Here is a 16,924-nt window from a genome sequence, read left to right on the forward strand (position 1 = left end):
CACTGCCCATTCTGCCTGTTTCCTGACCAGCCCTGAGTAAACCTGGAGGAAGCTAGTGTGGTGGGATGATTAAAAAAAAAATTTTTTTAATGTTTATTTATTTCTGAAGGAGAGAGAGACAGAGTGTGAGTTCGGGGGGGGGGGGGGGGGCTGGGGTGGGCAGAGAGAGAGGGAGACACAGAATTGGAAGCAGGCTCCAGGCTCTGAGCTGTCAGCACAGAGCCTGATGTGGGGCTCGAACCCACGAACTGCAAGATCATGACCTGAGCCGAAGTCGGACGCTCAACCTACTAAGCCACCCAGGCGCCCCGAGATGATTTTTAAAAAGGTAGGGAGAGAGGGAAAGAAAAAGCATCTGGGCCCCTGTCTTTTAGGAGGTTGCCCTCCGGTGCCTGTGAACAGCCTGGTAGCCTTTTGGGCTGCAGAGCTAATAAGTGGGGCGGGGGTGGGAGGTGTGTGTGTGTGCAGGGCAGGGGAGTAGTTTCTATTTAATTTCTTAAAATCTTTATTTTTTTTAATGTTTATTTATTTATTTTGAGGGAGGAAGAGAATCCCATGCGAGCTCCACACTTAACCCAGAACCCAATGTGGGGCTCAATCTCATGACAGTGAGATAATGACCTGAGGTGAAATCAAGAGTCAGATGCTTAACCACGTAATGGACTAAACCACCCAGGCACCCCAGGGAAGTAGTTTTTAGGGGGGCTGCAGGTCAGAGTCTTGTCATGCATGTCCCTGAGGTTCCTCTGCTGCCACCCCAGTGCCCCTGGCCCTGGGTCTGGAGAGTCCAGGGGAGCGGGAAGCTGGCGGGGACAGAGCAGACCATCTCCGGAAGAGGTGGCTTCCACCCTGGCTTTGTGGGGTTATGCGGTGCAGGGAGAAGAGGTACCTGGTAAGGACAGCTTCCCACCCCCTCTCCCACCCCAGCTCTGCTACTTGCCAAATAAAGCAGGGCTGCTGGGGGGAATCCCCATGTGGAGGCATCTGGAGAGGTCTTTCACTCCTGGTTGGAGCTATGGCAGCTCCAGATCCACAGGAAGTGTCACACGGCCACTGCACTTGATTGTGGCTTTCTTGCCTCCACCCCTGACTTCTGTCCCGAGACCCAGAGCCTCCCTGCTGCCTTGGATGCGCAGTGGAAGTCAGATGCTGCAGGTGAATGAAGGATAGAGGTCAGGCAATGAGGGAGGTAGACCACTCTGGGCATGGGGAGGGGTGGGGGACTTTGCAGGAGCAAAGCGCATGCACACCTCCCAGATTTTCCTGAGCAGGCCTGACAAAAAACACTGTCCTCTTGGTCCCATGAGAGCAGTTTTCCCCCACCAGAGTGTCCCTTCCCCAACCCTATGCACGGCCAAAGGGTCTTTGGAATGCACAGTTCATTGTGATTTTATTCTTCTGCTCAGAAAGGGAGAGCATCTCCCAGCTGCCCCAAGGTCCAAGCTCCGGAATCAGGGTGGGCATCAGGGTCTCACCACCCCATCTGCTCTTGGGCTGTCTGCATCCCTAGCTTGTTTGCTCGTTCACATTCCCCAGCCTCTGGTGCCCCGGCTCCTTCCACCTCATCTAGGCACTGCCCCGTCTCTGCTGTGTCCTCCCACATATGTGTCTTCTGGAAAGTCCTCCCTGATTGACCCACTTGGCTTGGTAACTGACTGGATGAGGGACGGGGCCAGATTATAGACTGTGTTGTCTATTAGGCACATGTGGAGCTACTTAAGTTTATTGAACTCAAACGTTTGGTCCCTCGGCTGCACTGGCCACATTTCAAGCGCTCAATAGCACAGAGGGGAAAGACCTATCCTAACAACCGGTTGCAGATGCGGGTTTCCCACCTCCCAGGGTGTGCTGTTGGACAGCACCAGTCTAGAAGGACTCCCAGGTTAAAAGTTCAGGCAAAAACTGACATGGGAAGAGAGTGAAGAACAGACTCGTGGAGGGGAGGGAACGTCCCAGTTTGGGACTTGAAGGGGTCTCTAGGACGTCCAAGTAGAGATGCCCAGTAGGAAACTAGGGAGTTCCTATCCTTGGCCACCCCCCAAACTCCCCCAAACAGGATTTGAAATCCAGCTGGAGACTCTCTCCTCGGAAATTTCAAGGGCCTCACTAAAATCCAATTCTAAACATCCCACGAAAACCTCTAGAAGGCAGCTGTGTGGCAGTGGGACTCACCATAGACACTGTGTGATGTGTCTGGCTTGGGTTGACTTGAAAAGCAAGCAGGTGCCAGTAGGCAATGTGAGGGCTGTGGGCCAGAGCTGGCCTGAACCCGCTACGTCTGTTACCTCCTGGAGGCAGGTTGTAGACCAAGCAGGGGTCTGAGAATCTCAGCCTGGACCCCGGGACCATCAGGTTGGTGAGATGCAATGACTCCCAGGGGTAGTCCTGACCGCATGTCCACGGAATCCCTGCCATTATAGGACAGCAGATGCAAAGGCATCAATTATCTGTTCTCTTTCTTCAGGATCTTTCAAGTTCTTTCCAACAGGAGAGTCCCAACACTGCTGTCCCTCTGTGCCTCACTCCTGGACATTCCCAGGGATTGATCTGAGCTCGCCTGGCTTTGAACAGGTAGCCCCCGCCCCCCTTCTCTGGTTCATGCAGAATCCTAGCATGGGAGCCAGACAGACCTCAGTGCACAGGGAAGGCAAACAGCATAGAGTCCTCTCCCCTTCCTGCTCTAGCATGTTCTGAAAAGACAGAACTCCCAGGGGGCATTTTCAGCTACAAGTCTTGCCTAAGGCTCAACCTCAGGAAGAACAAGGAGAATGGACCAGGTGGCTGAGCAGGGAGGAGAAAGATGAACGTTCGAGTGATGCCTACGGTAGTCCTCAGGAGTCCCCACTCCTCCAACTAGCCCAGAAAAGCCCACCACCAGGGGGCTGCCGGCGGATTACTGTCATCATGGTGGTGCTAAGGAGAGGGCACAGGGAGAAATGAGACACCCCCTGGTGTTTGTTCTCAGCCCTGGCTGCTCTCTAGCTTAACCCAGGAGATTCTTGTTTAACCGGGTAGGGCCAGTGTTTAAATAGCTCTTCTACCCCCACACACCTCACCCAGGAGGTTCTAATGCGTAGGTTTGATTTATAGCTACTGTTCTGGGGCACATCCCCAGCTCGGTGCTACTCTCAGGGCTCTCCGTGGCGGCCACGGGCTGTGACGTGATGGGGTGAAGCATCTAGGGCCCAGGAGGTGGGCGCCACAGCCCAGAGACACAACACTGCCAGCAGGTATGTGGGGCAAGAGGTCTCCTCTGCTCTGCCTCTCACCCTACGCTGACAGCAGGCTGCTGACTGATGGCCCCGCATGCACCCGGCCCCGCACAGAGGTGAGCCTGCCCAGGGGCTGGGGGTTGGAGCTGGCCAGTGGTTGGGGCAGAAGATTCCTTTTCTCTGACTATTACAAAACATCCTTAAATCAAAATTGGAGGGACTGCTCCAGCAGTGCGGAGAGGTGGAGAGGAGTGGGATAGGACTTTAGGGCACCCATTCTTACCCACTCAAGTCCCCCCACCTTTCTGAGGCCGGCCATTCCCGGCAGAGCCAGAGAGGAAGCAGAGGCTGGGCCCAGTCAACACAAGGGTAGTGTGAGCAGCCCCCGCTCTGCCCCGAAACCTGCCCCACAATGTGTAGGGCAGGCCAGGCCAGCACATGGGCGGCCAGGGTATGGTCACAGGGGACAGTTATCTGAGCTGCTGTGGCTGGGAGGGAAGTCCCTGCCCCAATAACCCACCCCTCACCATCACCACCTCCTCCAACTCCACACTTCTGGCTCCTCCCTCCTCCCACTGGGTGAGCTTATACACACACCACGCCCCATACGCACGCTACTGGCCCCACGGGTCAGCCCGTCTCCAAAGGGAAGACTCAGATCCCCAGCTCTATCGACTTCAGGGTTTGCAATGTGGCCATATAACTAGACAGGGCAAAGGGGAGGTAGGGGAGGCCAGGGACCCACAGAGTATCACACTCATGGGCAGCTGGAGCTGCCCTTCTTCATCCCCGAGACCACGTGGGAGACCCAGGAGCCAGAAGCAGGGCCACCAGGAAGGTGTGGTCTGTGTGGCAACAGGGGGCTGGCTGGGGCTGTAAAGGGCAGGCAGAGATTTCCTCCCGGCTTTTAGCTATAGCCCCTTTTGAAAAGCACGTGCCTGGCTCTCCTGGTCTTGCCAGAGACAGGGGCCAAGTACACAGATACTATCGAGGAGGGAGCACGCCCCTCTTCTCTTGCGTCCCTTCACTGTCAGAGAGGGTTCCCAGGATGCAGGGGCCCCTGGGAGCTCAGGGGCAAGTGGCAAAAGATGGCAGGAGTCTGGGGAAGGAAGAGGGAATTCACTTTGGGGGCTTGAGTCCAGGTTCGGGAGGAGGAAGAGGTGGCCAGGGCCAACTCCCAGCTACGACCCCAGTGTACTTCCCTTCCCTCCGGGAGGAGACCAGCCTCCTGTTTCCTCTCAAGGCCCCAGGGGCAGGTGGCAAGGACAGGGAAGGGGCCGTGCCAGAAGCCCAGCTTCACCTCCACCAACCCTTCTTCCTCACGGGTAAGGAGGCCCCACGTTGTCTACATTTCTGACTGGGCTCCAGGCTCAGCACCGCCCAGGACGGCCAGTGAGGGCTCCTTGCCCTCCAGGAAGGCAGCGATGTTCTGCTTTTGGTTCTGGAGGGCCAGCTGCAGGGGCGTGCAGCCCACCCCGTCCTGGACGTCCAGCTGGGCGCCGGCTTTGACCAATACTTTGAGGATGGCCACATTGCCCTTGAGGGCGGCCAGGTGGGCGGGAGTCCAGCCCACCTCATTGCGGGCATGGACATTGGCGTTGTGCTCCAGGAGGCTGACGACGCTCAGGAAGGAGCCCCGCTGGACAGCCAGGTGGAGGGGTGTCCAGCCCGACTGCTCGGGGGCATTGGGGTCAGCCCCGCACTGCAGCAGTGCTAACACCACCCCCTCCTCCCCGTGGCGGGCGGCCAGGTGCAGGGGCGTCCACTTCATGCCCCCAGGAGCCCCCAGATCTGCATGGCTCTCAGCCAGCAGGTGGATGACCTCCAAGTGGCCCTTGTAGGCTGCTAGATGGAGGGGCGTCCAGCCCTGCTGGGTGGGCAGCTGGAGGCTGGCCCCGTACCTGAGCAGCATCTTGCAGATAAGGTACTTCCCCCTGGCGGCCGCCATGTGCAGTGGGCTGTAGCCACTCCGGTCAAGGGCATCGGGAGCTGCCCCGCTCTTCAGCAGGTGCTGGATGGCCCTCACTTTGCCTCGCTCCACCGCCAGGTGTAGCGGCGTCCTCAGGTTTCTCTGCTGAGCATCCAGCTCAGCCCCCTGGCCTGCCAGCAGCTTGACCAGGCTGACGTGGCCAAAGTAGGCGGCCACGTGGAGAGGGGTCTTGCCCTCGGCCTCATGCAGGTTGGGGTCGGCCTGACGGGAGACCAGAAGCCGTGCCACATTTTCAAAGTTGTTCTGTGCGGCCAGGTGGAGCGGGGTCCAGCCCTCGTGCTCCTGGGCGTCCACGTGGGCCCCGCGGTCCAGGAGCAGGCGGGCGGTGCGGTCGTCTCCATTCTGGGCTGCGAAGTGCAGGGGGGCCCAGCCGTCTTCATCCGCCAGGTTGGCATCGGCCCCGTGCTCCAGGAGCAGGGTGCAGAGTTCAGGCTGCTGGTCCTGGGTGGCGATGAGGAGGGGCGTGTAGCCGCAGGCCGTCTGGCAGTCCACGTCGACCTCGTGGGCCAGCAGCAGCCTCACCTGCTCCACGCTGCCCTGCACCACCAGGAAGTGGAGGGGGGAGACTTTGTTCTCGTATGTGCACAGCTCCTCACCGCTTGGGACGGGGTTCTCACCGTCCGAGAGCCGCAGGACCCGCTTCAGGTAGTCTCCCCAGTCTGCCGGGAAGAAGATAGGGTTGAAAAATGGGCCTCTGACCTGTCCAGAGGTCATCTCATGCAGCCCCTTACCTCCTGGAAGTGCCATCCAGGCACAGAGACTCCAGGAGGGAGGGCAGTCTTTCCTGCTATCACAGATCTCTACGCGACGTCCTCATCCCAGCGAACAGACCCTGGCTGGCCTTCCTGTGAGGACGGGGCAGAGGGAGGCCTGGGGGCAAACCTCTCCATGAAGGGCATGGAGGCCTGGGGGCAAACCACCCTTAGCACCGCCTGACTTTTGCCAATTCCCTGCCACCTTGGGCCTCCAGATCCGGATCCGTAAAGGGGACACAAACTACCATTGTGGGGACAACATGGGTGGGTAAGAACTTTCAGAGGAGGGCTTGGCACAAAGTAAGTCAATGCAAGTTGAAAACAGGCTCTATGATCTGGTCTCCTCCTGAAGCCACTAAGGCTTCCTCCTGCTCCACCCAGAATGTGTTAGGATTAAAAGCAACAATTTTGGGGGCACCCGGGTGGCTCAGATGGTTAAGCATCCGACTCCTGATTTCAACTTAGGTCATGATCTCACGGTTCAAGGGACTGAGCCCCGAGTGGGGCTGCGTGCTGACAGTGCAGAGCCTGCTTGGGATTCTCTCTCCCTCTCTCCCTACCCCTCCACTCTTACTCTCTCTCTCTCCCTCTCTCTGCCCCTGTCTCTCTCTCTCTCTTAAAATAAAGAAAGAAAAAACTTTTAGAAAAGCAACAATTTCCCAAACAAGCAAACAACAATAACAGTAACAAAAATCCCTTCCCACGGCCCCCACACCCAAAGTTCTGATTTAATCAGTCTAGGTGGCCCAGGCATCAGGGTTTCATGCCCCAGATAATTCTAACACGCAGTCAGGAGTGAAAACCGATGTTCTACCTCCAAGCCAGGAAGGGAGGAGTCTGGCTTTGTAAGAACACAGACCTGAAGGGAAGCATAGCCTAAGCCCTGGGGGCAAGTGCATTTCTGGAACACAGAGCCGGGTGCCAAGAAAGGGACACACCAACTCCTGATTTGTGACAATCGGGGTGGAGGGGCAGGGGCAGGCGGGATGGGGATAGGTTGTAGTGAGATTCCACTTTCCTCTCCGCTGTGAATTCTCTGGGTCCAGTGTGGTACTCTGGACTCACCGTTGTCCGTTAGCTCCTGGCTGACCTCTTTGCTGACCTGGAGACAGGGAATCAGAAGACAGGGGGGCAGACGAGATGAGTGGGGTGGTGCTGGTCTGTACCCTCCTCCACCCCTCCCCTCTCTCTGACCCTCTCCAGCACCCGTGGGGACTCCCATCCCACTCTGTCCTAGGAATCCCCCCTATGCCATTCCTACCAACAGCCTGACAAACGTCCTGAGCAGGGGAGACCCTGCCAGAAAGACCCTGGTCCAGGGTCTTGACTTCCTCTTGGGCCACATGGAGTGCAGGGTGGCTGGCCCTGTGGTTCGGCCAGGAGCCCCCTGCTAGCTCCTGGCTGGTCCCCATGGTAGGGAAGGCACAGGAGAACAGAGTGAGGACACTGAGGCTGTCCGGGCAGGGCTCGGATGAACGCACACACGCGAGAGACCGTATGTCCTTCTCAGGGGCTCGGAGCTACAGCCACCACTGTGCAAAGTAGGAAAATCTGTCCCCAAGTGGGCTGCCTGGTGTGGCCAGCAGTGTGGACTGCGTCTCAGTCCCCATTTGCTCCCACGCATGCATCCCAGGACCTGCCAGAGACACGCCCAGCACTCACGTCCCCAGGCCGGTGCAGAGACAGCTTGCCCGACACCTTCCTGGCCAGGGCCTCACTCTCCGGGTCTGCCACGGGACTCTGCAGCAGGAACAGCAGCATGTCTGTCTCAACTGTGATTTCTGCTCCATGAAGGAGAGAGACAAAAAAAGCAATGGGCTGGCCAGCTGTCCCTTCTCCATTTTAGACACCCTAACATTCCCAGTGCCCACCCCGCCATCCATTCCTGGACTCATGCAAATTCACACATGCGCACCGGGAGGCAGGAAAGCTGGGTCCCGGCGGAGGCTCCGTGGGGCCACATTTAGCACGTCACGTCACTGACCCTCTGAGGGTCGGTCCTTTTCCATAAAACAAGCGGGCAGGACTCGGTGATGTCTAAGGTGTTCACAGTTACACACGCATGTGTTTGCACAGTCGCTAAAGGGCTGGGTATCCTCACAGGTCATCCAGGCCCGTGATCTCATGGTCTGGAACATTTTACAAATGGGGATGCTGTACCCTGGAAGGACCAGGCTAACCGGGAAACTCAGAAGCAGCACAGTGAGGCCCAGACCCTCCAGCATGGGTTTTCTAGTCTACCTCCCATGGGGTGCACGGTCACCCTGAGACTCGGGGCCGCCATCCTCAGCTGCCCTCCTCCTTCCCGGCTCTGTGAGAAAGACTGTGCCCTAGGGCCAAGCACAGCCCTCAGGAGTGGCCCAGGCTCCAGCCATCTCCTCTCCTGCCCCCTCCAGCCTCAGCCCTGGCCCCCTCAAGCTCCAGCCCTGCCCGGTTCCCTAGTCCCTCGAGCAGTTTGGGCTGGACAAGAACCTGGAAAGGAGGGCCTCTTCTTGGGGTCCTGATCCCAACAGCGCCTCATCAGGTTCACCATCTGCTGGGCCTCGCTCGGCCATGTATCAGAGACAGACTGCAGGGAGGGCCGCATGCCTGCGGCCACTTGGACGACAATGGTCACCATGTGGAAGCCTGTGAGAGGAAGCCCAGGCTGTGTGCAGGTCGGGAGGTGGGGCTGGAGTGGCTGGGCAGGGTACAGGGGCAGGGGGGCTCCCAGGATCCCCACAGAGTAGTGCACACAGCAAAGGCAACATAAATGCACTGTGAGTCAACAGCTAGGTTGCAGGCCAACTTGAGGTTCCAGTTTGAGCTATTGGGTCTCCGGTCCAGCTGTGGCCACCTCCCAGGCCAAGACGGGACAGGCCTCTGATGTCCAGAGGCCTGGTTACAGGCTTTGGCTTTTCATTCTGTGAGTTTGCTTGGGTTTCCTGACAGTCTATGTACCTGGCATTAGGTGGCAGCTGTGGGGGCAGGAGAGACAGGAAAGAATACTTTGGAAGCAAAGGAATTAGAGCCAGAAGCGTGGTCTGGGCTGACGTATGCCCTCTTTGTACTGTTACGTGAGCTCTGGAAAGTAGGGCAGGAAGGTAGGAGGGTAAGAGCGAGAATCCGTAAAGAGCACGTGGTTCCCCAACACCAAGCTGCCACCTGCCCTCCCCTGTGAGCCCTCGGCCTCTCCCAGCCCCTTCCAGGACCCCACCCGAGGGTGCCGGCACCGCCTGCTACCTGAATACGGCTTCTTCTGAGTGAGGAGCTCCCAGACAACAATCCCGAAGCTGCAGACAGGGCAAAGCGTGCCCTCAGTGACTTTCTCAGACACCCGTGGTCGCCCTACATGGTGGGTCCCACATGCTCCCATCCAGAGTGCCCCTCCATCCTTCCTCCCCCTTGCCCTGTCATTCTGCCCTTGGGACTGGGGGGACGGGTCAGGCAGGGTGGTGATAAGCAGTTACCCACCCCCCACCCCCAGAGTGAGCCCAGCCCCCTCTCACCTGTACACATCGTACTTGGGCCCTGGGGCCTTGTTACTTTCCAAGAACATCTCAGGGGGGATGTAGCTGAGGGTGCCCCGCAGAGCTGACCTCTCGATGTACTGCATCTGGGTTGACTGTTCCATCCACTTGGATAGGCCGAAGTCCGAAATCTGGGGGCGAACCACAGGCAGGGATAACGGAGCCACAGCCTCGCCTCCAGAAAACTGCCTTGATCTCTGCCCCTCCTGCAGCCTGCCCTTTCCAGGACGGGGCAGTGGTCAAGAGCCTGGGCGCCTCTCCCACGTATGACCTGGATGGCCTCAGACAAGTTCCTTACCTTCTCAGAGCTTCAGTTTCCTCATCTATGAACTGGAAATGGCAAGGACACTTAAGTGACAGTGCTCTGACAAGCATTAGATGGAGAATTGTGCCAAGATCACTTAGAACAGTATCTGGCACACAGCAAGTACTTAGTAGGTGTGGCTGTGATCCAGACGGACTGTGGACAAAGCTGCCGTCTTTGGTAAGCTTCCGTTCGTCCACTTCCAAGGGCCCGGAAGTATATACACCACGTATATTTATCCCCAGCACGGATTATATCCACTGGTCCATTCGTATGCCAACTGACCACTCACTGACCACTCAGCCTGCGAACTAAGGATCAGGCAGCAGATAAGAAAGCTGAGACCCCCACGCCTATTACTCCTCTAAGTCCTTACTCAAATAGGGAGGTATAGTCACTAATGAAACAGTTTCACAAATGACTATATACGTACCATTGGGGTTAGCACTATGAAGAGACAGAGGTACCATGAGGGTATATAGTAACAGGGGCCTGTTGGGATCCATCAGGGAAAACTTGAGGAGGTAATGTTTAAGCAGAAGGCTGAAAGATGAGCACGGCCTGCTAAATAAAGAAGGGAGGAGGGGAACACTGGTCCTGGCAATAGGGACAGAATGTGCAAAGGTCCTGGGGCAGAAGAGGGTGGCACATTTTAGGAAGTGAAGGCCATCATAACCTTTCTTAGGAATCATCTCATTTACATACATCCCCACCCAAAGCAAAGAATGGGAGGGACAGGGAATATTCTACCCACAGTAGAAACAGAAGACTGAGGTCCAAAGAGGGTTATTGCAGGCATCCTGATACCCAGATCCATGCACCAAACTCTACTGCTCATCCGTCGTTTTAGGTGTCATCCCTGCCTTCAGTATTTGTGCATGAATGGAGCCACTTGAAACTCTCGGCAGGCTGGTCAAGCTGGTAGATAATCTTGCTCACCTGCAGGAGACTCTGGAGCGAAAAGGTTGCAGGGAGGTTGACTGGGGCCTTTACCTTGACATGCATGTTGCTGTCCAGGAGGATGTTGCCTGGTTTGAGGTCCAGGTGGAGCAGAGGTGGCTTAAGGCTGTGGAGAAAGTTCATGGCCAGACTGGTCTCATGGATGATGCGGAACTTGAGCAGCCAGGAGAGGCTGTGTGTGGGCACCATCTTCTCCAGGGAGCCGTTGGCCATGAACTCCATCACGATGCCCAGGGGCTGCCTGCATACCCCGTAGATGGACACGATATGCTGAAACTTGATCTTCTCCATTTTGGCTGCTTCTTCAATGAGGCAGTCCACATCGTGGCTGTGGACACGTGGGGCGTGAGGGATGCAAGGAGATGACCCGTTAATTCCAAGAGTAACGAACAGAGCAACAAACTAGGCTTAGTGCCAGGCTCTGGAGACCCGGAAAAGTCTTGGGAGTTTGCAAGGTAGTGCAAGAGGAAGGTGAGTTCTAGAAGGATGCCTAGCAAGATGCACAGAGTGGGGTCCAGATGGCCGGCCGCAACGGGGCAGGAAAGCGAAGGAGTCTGAAAGCTTAGGGGCAAGTCCGTTCTACAGGGGCGGCCACAAAAAGCCGGCCGGTTACTCTGCCACTTGTCTAGATGTTTGTCTCCCCCGGTAGGTCACAAGCCCCTGGAGGGACAACATCACGCCTCATGCTTCTGTTTCAAAATATCATTTGCTGCCATTTTGATTATGAAAATAATATTTATCCTCGCAGGAAATCAAGGGAATACAGAGAACTAGGAAGAAGAAAATTAAATCATCAGTAATCCAAGCTTGCAGAGTTGGCCTCTGTTCATATTTTAACATATACATGTTCAAGGTGTCTCTCTCCTTTTCTCCCTCCCTTTCGCTCCTTCCCCCCCTCCCCTGTCCGCCTCTCCATCACACCATGTGGGGTGCTTTGTGATCCACTTTTCCAGCTAGCACGCACGCACAGTGCCTCCTCCCATAGCCATTCTCCTGAAGCGGGGTCTGCACTGGCTGCTCTGGACTCCGACTAATGGGTGAACTGCAATTATTCATCTTGCTTCCCCCCCCCCCCACAGCACATTGCCACGCAAAGCACAATACGTCTTTGTCAAACTGGTAGTCAAGACTTAAGGGAAAGGCCTTACAAAATAAGCATTTGCCGGACCCTCTCGCTCCTTTCGCCCACAGAGTGGTAACTATGCAAATTGTTGGGGATTGTCTGGGGATTGCAGGGATGAGGCTTAGGGAGAAATGACATTTTTAAAAGCCCAGTATTTGCAAAGCCGTGTGGGCACTGCAGGCGGAGGCTGCTGGGAATGTGCGTGCAGGGCGGCCCCGGGAAGCCAGCCAGAGACTGCTGCCCTCCAGGAAACCTACCTGCTCCTCCTCACATCTGGACAGGGTGGCTGGTCCAGGTTTCCTCTGTTCTCGCCTCCACCTCTGCTCTGTTCCAGAGACCTCCCCTCCACCTCTGCTGTACTTATCATCTGTCTCCTCTTGTCCTTTTGAGTTCCCAGAAACTGAGATACTGGTCGTGGAAAGGAGCAAGCAAGGGATCCGGGGATCTCGCTGCACTGGTTTCAACTCCCAGCTTTACTGCTTATTCTCTGCATGACCCTGAGCGAGTAAACTCTCTGGGCCTCAGTTTCTTAACTATGGAATGGGAACAACAGCTTGCACAACTGCCCCGACAGCCCAGACACACAGTCCACGTGTGCTGTGTCTGCGGTTCATCCCCCACCAGCCCCTGTCGCTGGGCATCTGGTCTCGATTCTTCTTTTTTGAAGCAGGGCTTGAACTCACAACCCTGGGATCAAGACCTGAGCTGAGAACGAGAGTCGGATGCTTAACCAGCAGAGTCACCCAGGCGACCCAGGTCTTGATACTTCTCTGAGCAGCTGATGCCAAGGTGTCTGAGCCCAACCTCTGCCCAGTGCTACAGCCTGTGCAGAGTTTTCGGGTCTCGGTTTACCAGCCAGGTCTCTCCCTCTTTTTTTTCTCGAAGTATTCACTTCCTTGGCCGTGTGCCAGCATTGTCCCAGATCCCTCCCCCTTCCCCCATCCGGTCTCCGACCTTCACTTCTCACTCCACACTGTGTCTCCCAGCCTCGGGATCTCCTGTGGTAGAGGACACAGGGTGTCTGAAGCAGAACCCTGGTTCTCCCGGGCCACCCACCGCTCCCTCTGCCTTCCCCTCAGTGAACGGGGCCTCCAGCCTCCCACCCTCAAAGATCCGACCTCCTCCTCTACCCCTCTTCATCCCTTCCCACGACCAGCCCCTCAGCACATCCTGTCAGCTCTACCCTCAAAACAGAGCAACATTCTGACTCCTTCTCACCACCTCTACCCAGTGACATCTTGGCCCAAGCCTCCTAATTGGCCTCCCTGCTTCTTTCTTTTCCTCTGTCATCCACTCTCAACCCAGCAGCCAGAGCAATACTCATAAAATGTCAGTCAGAGCATGTCACCTCTATGCTCAAGACCCTCCATTGGCTTTTTTCTCATTCACAGGAAAGCCAAAGTTCTCACAAAGGTCTAGGAAGTTTTGCAAGATCTCCCCCGGGGCATAGCTTGCTGACTCTCCCCACTTCTGTTTCTGCCATCAGGGCCTCTTGCTCCTCCTCCACCATGTAAGCGTGTTCCCACCTCAGGACCTTTGCACTTCCTATTCCCTCTGCTCTAAGACAGCCACATGGCTTGCTACTTCTTTGCTTCAAATCTCTACTCAAATGATACCTAATGAATAAGGATCTCAAGTCTATATTAAATAGCAATCCACGTGCGCCTGGGTGGGCCCAGTCAGATAAGCAACTGACTCCTGGTTTCAGCTCAGGGCATGGTCTCACAGTCTGTGAGTTCAAGCCCTGCGACCAGCTCTGCATTGGCATGGAGCCTGTTTGGGATTCTCTCTCTCCCTCTCTCTCTCTCTGCCCCTCCCCTGCTTGCGCTCTCTCTCTCTCTCTCTCTCTCAAAATAAATAAATAAGAATTAATTAATTAAGTAATTAACTAATAGCAATACTACTCCAACTCCAGCAATCCTCATGCCTCCACTTCCATACACAGCCCACAAATTCATATTTTTAGATCAAATATTTTCTTGGGAGATCAGATTATTCAAGTCTCTTTAGGCATTTTAATCAAGAAAATATCAGGTGGTTGTAAGTGCTATAGAAAAAAATTATTTGTTTATGTATTATTTACTTACTTATTTTCCATCTTCCCCTAGTTTCCTTTCTTCCTTAGTTTATAAACTCCATGAGGGCAGGGACTTTGTTTTGCTCACTTAGTGCTTAGAGCGAATGAATATCATTCATGCCCCAGCTTCAGTTACAACCTATCATAATGAATGACACACAAATTTTCATATTGTTAGGTCAGCCCTTCACTCTGAAGTCCACTTGACAATTCTTTTTGGCTGTTTAAAGGCACCTTAAACTCAACCTGTACAAAACTGAACTCATGAATTTTTTCTGCAAACCTGGGCCTCTTTTCATGTTCCTTTTATTAATCGTCAACCTCATTCAACAGACACCAGCCATGTACCAGGCTCTGGGGATAGAGCAGTGAGCAGACACAGACTCAGCTCTCAGGGACCAGACATCTACTGGACCCTTTGTTCCTCTGGGCAAGCCAGACATCAGATTAGCCTTGACATTCCTCTTCCCCATCCTGCCTCCCATACACAACCCAGCACCAAGTCAAGTGGATGTTTACTACCTAAATACTGCATAATCCATGCCTGTCTTTCCCTCTGTCACTATGCACAGGGCTGGTCTCCAGTCGCCTCTTGCCTGAATGGTGACAACTAACTGGACCAGCATCCACTCTACTCCTCCAATCCATTCTCCATACTGCAAATTTTATTAGCTCCTTTCTGTCACACACCCCCGACCTGGCGGCAAACCCTTCAGTGGCTTTCCACTGCTCCCTCTCTCTCAACTCCAGCCACAACAGCCCTTCCCCCCACCTTCACTTGCTATGCCCCTCCTGCCACAGGCCCTTTGCACATTCTGCTGCCTCTTCCTGGAAAGATTTTTCCTCTTCAACTACTTAACTCACACTCATCCCTCACTCTTCCATTCAACTGTAATTTCCTCAGGGAAGCCTTTTCTGATCCCAAACTCTTCTAATAAGCTCTCACAGAACAATAAATCTTTGTTGCTTTTCTCACAACAGCACACTTACATCTACCTATAGAGTTATTTGGTTAATGTCTCTGTCCCCCCAGGCTCTAAGCTCCAGGAGAACAAGGCCCTATCTGTTGCACTCATCATTTTATCTCAGGGTCTGGCACAGTGCCTGACACATAGTAGGAGAGCAAGAAGCATTTGTCAAGGGAAGGAATGAATGAAGTGGTGTAAAAAGTATCCAGTGACTCCACATGAATCTCCTAGGACAGTACTCCACACACAGCAGGCATGAATCGTCATTAAATCCCTTAGCCCTTTCCCCCAGAGAGTTCCCAGAACTTGGGAAGGGAAAGTTATTGACCATGCCTAACAACGCAGTCTTAGGAATGCCATCTCTCTCCTTTTGCCCTTCACTTCAAAGCCCGTAGATGATGTGGACACACCCTAGAAAAATCTGACTGTGCTCCAAAGCCAGCAAGAGGGTGTTGAAGGAGGAAGAGGGTCGAGCTGTGGGCTGTCTCACTTTGCCCACATTCGCGAAGCAGGTGGAAAGCCCAGGGATTAGAGAAGGGGCTGGCTTGAGTGGGTGCAACCTGAGGATGTGTCTTGGGGGCTTGCCTGGTGACCACAGAGAACACAACATCCAAATGAGGAGACGCCCCTCCCCAGGCCTTCTAACTGGTGGCCCAGGAGCCTTGGGAGGACAACGGGATTGTCACACTCAGGCCTCACATCCTAAGCGTCTCCTTCATGGCTGCACAGGGGACCAGCACACAGCCAGTCCAAGCAAATGTGGTGGGCAGGAGACTGGGAGGGGTGGGAGCGGAGAGAAAGAGGGAGTAAGGAGAAAAAGGAGGCATGTGCAGGTGTGGCCACAGTGCACACAGTGAGTCAAGGAGAAGCCAGAAACAAAAGCAAGGTCAGAGACGGCCGCCTTCCCTGCCTGACTCGCCAACAAGTGGCCTGGACAGGCTCTCAGGCCAGAAGGCTGGGCCGTGTCCAGTCCCCACGCCTCCTTGCCTGCACTGGCTGGGCAGAGGCCACACTGACGGCCAGGGGAAGGGAGGGCGTGCATCTCCACGGGTCACTGAGCATCGATCCCTGGGCCAAGTGCCACGGACTGACTGTCAGCAGGCCCAGCCCTGCCTGCTGGGAGAATTCGGGGGTAGATCCACGCATGGCAGAGGGCCATCAAGAGTCGTCATCACCACCCTGACACCCAGGAGGAAGGAGGCCCACCAGTTTGGGAGGTCTGATGGGACAAAGGTGTCTTTGGAGGGCAGTTGTGGCTCACCTTTGACCTCTGTGGATTCCAGGCGCGGTTCAGGTATGGAAACAAAGTGGCTGTGCCTGGGTGGCTCAGGCCACTGGGCAGAGTTTAGAAACGCAGAGGGCAGCGAGCCTCAGCCCCAAGCCCCGCCACCCCTCCCTGGGGAGCCCGCGGGGCCTCCGTTGACCCCCTTTAAGAAGAGGGGCGGGGCCGGCAGGTACCTGGAGGCCTCGGGCTGGAGGCAGGGGGCACACTTGACGGCGAACTCCGTCCTCCAGCGCCTGTGCCGCACCCGGAACACCTGGCCGAAGCCGCCGCTGGCCACCCGGCGCCAGTCGCCCTCGAAGTCGTCGCGGGTGAAGACGGCGAGGCTGCCCAGACGCTGCTCCACGCCCGCGGCCATGGGGTCTGCGGCCGCCGGGCCCCCCAGGCCGCGCGCTCTCCGCACCGAGGAGGCTCAGCGCCCGGCCTCCCGCCGCTCGGCCCGGCCCGGGGGTGGGAACGGATGGGGAGGCGCCGGCGCCAGGAGGGGCCGGTCCGGCCCTGCGAGGGCGGGGACACCCGAACCGGAGCCCTGAGGCCCCAGGCGGCGACGGGCCTGGGCCTGGGAAGAGGGTCCCTCCCCGGGGACACCCCGCCCCCCGCCAGCCCCTCCCCACCCCAGCACCGTTCCTCAGCCTCAGCCTTCCGTTTGGACCCCAGCTCCCGCATCGGGCTGGGGGGAGGTGCCGGGGGAGGAAGGTGTTGGGGAAGCCAGGGAAGAGGGCCCCACTTGATTTCTACCCAGCC

General features: G+C 56.0%; 1 protein-coding gene across 3 annotated transcripts; it reads right to left on the reverse strand.

Moving 5' to 3' along the window:
• Positions 1-1,373: 1,373 nt before the first annotated feature.
• On the reverse strand, positions 1,374-16,604 carry ANKK1 (ankyrin repeat and kinase domain containing 1). 3 transcript variants are annotated; one of them, XM_086679082.1, is made up of 8 exons: positions 16,357-16,604; positions 10,764-11,058; positions 9,446-9,597; positions 9,180-9,229; positions 8,430-8,585; positions 7,620-7,738; positions 7,023-7,059; positions 1,374-5,861 (listed from the first exon to the last, which is right to left on the reverse strand). In XM_086679082.1, exons 1-8 carry the CDS (start codon positions 16,536-16,538, stop codon positions 4,558-4,560), a joined length of 2,295 nt encoding a protein of 764 aa, XP_086535208.1. In that variant the 5' UTR covers positions 16,539-16,604; the 3' UTR covers positions 1,374-4,557. The 3 variants fall into 3 exon arrangements, with proteins under 3 accessions (XP_086535208.1, XP_086535210.1, XP_086535209.1); XM_086679084.1 differs by having other exon boundaries at positions 10,710-11,058; XM_086679083.1 differs by lacking the exon at positions 8,430-8,585.
• Positions 16,605-16,924: the final 320 nt, after the last annotated feature.

The sequence above is a fragment of the Puma concolor genome, chromosome D1 (genome assembly GCF_028749965.1).
Source record: "Puma concolor isolate L17-30 chromosome D1, mPumCon1.1.hap2, whole genome shotgun sequence".
Taxonomy (NCBI): domain Eukaryota; kingdom Metazoa; phylum Chordata; class Mammalia; order Carnivora; family Felidae; genus Puma; species Puma concolor.

Bases quoted from the DNA above. Each gene is read 5' to 3' on its own strand.
- ANKK1 (XM_086679084.1), bottom strand. From the start codon at position 16,538: ATGGCCGCGGGCGTGGAGCAGCGTCTGGGCAGCCTCGCCGTCTTCACC. The intron at 9,230-9,445 runs GTGAGAGGGGGC...CCCTGTCTGCAG, and splicing joins CCCAAGTACGATGTGTACAG to CTTCGGGATTGTTGTCTGGG. The intron at 8,586-9,179 runs GTAGCAGGCGGT...TTCCTCTCACAG, and splicing joins TCAGAAGAAGCCGTATTCAG to GCTTCCACATGGTGACCATT.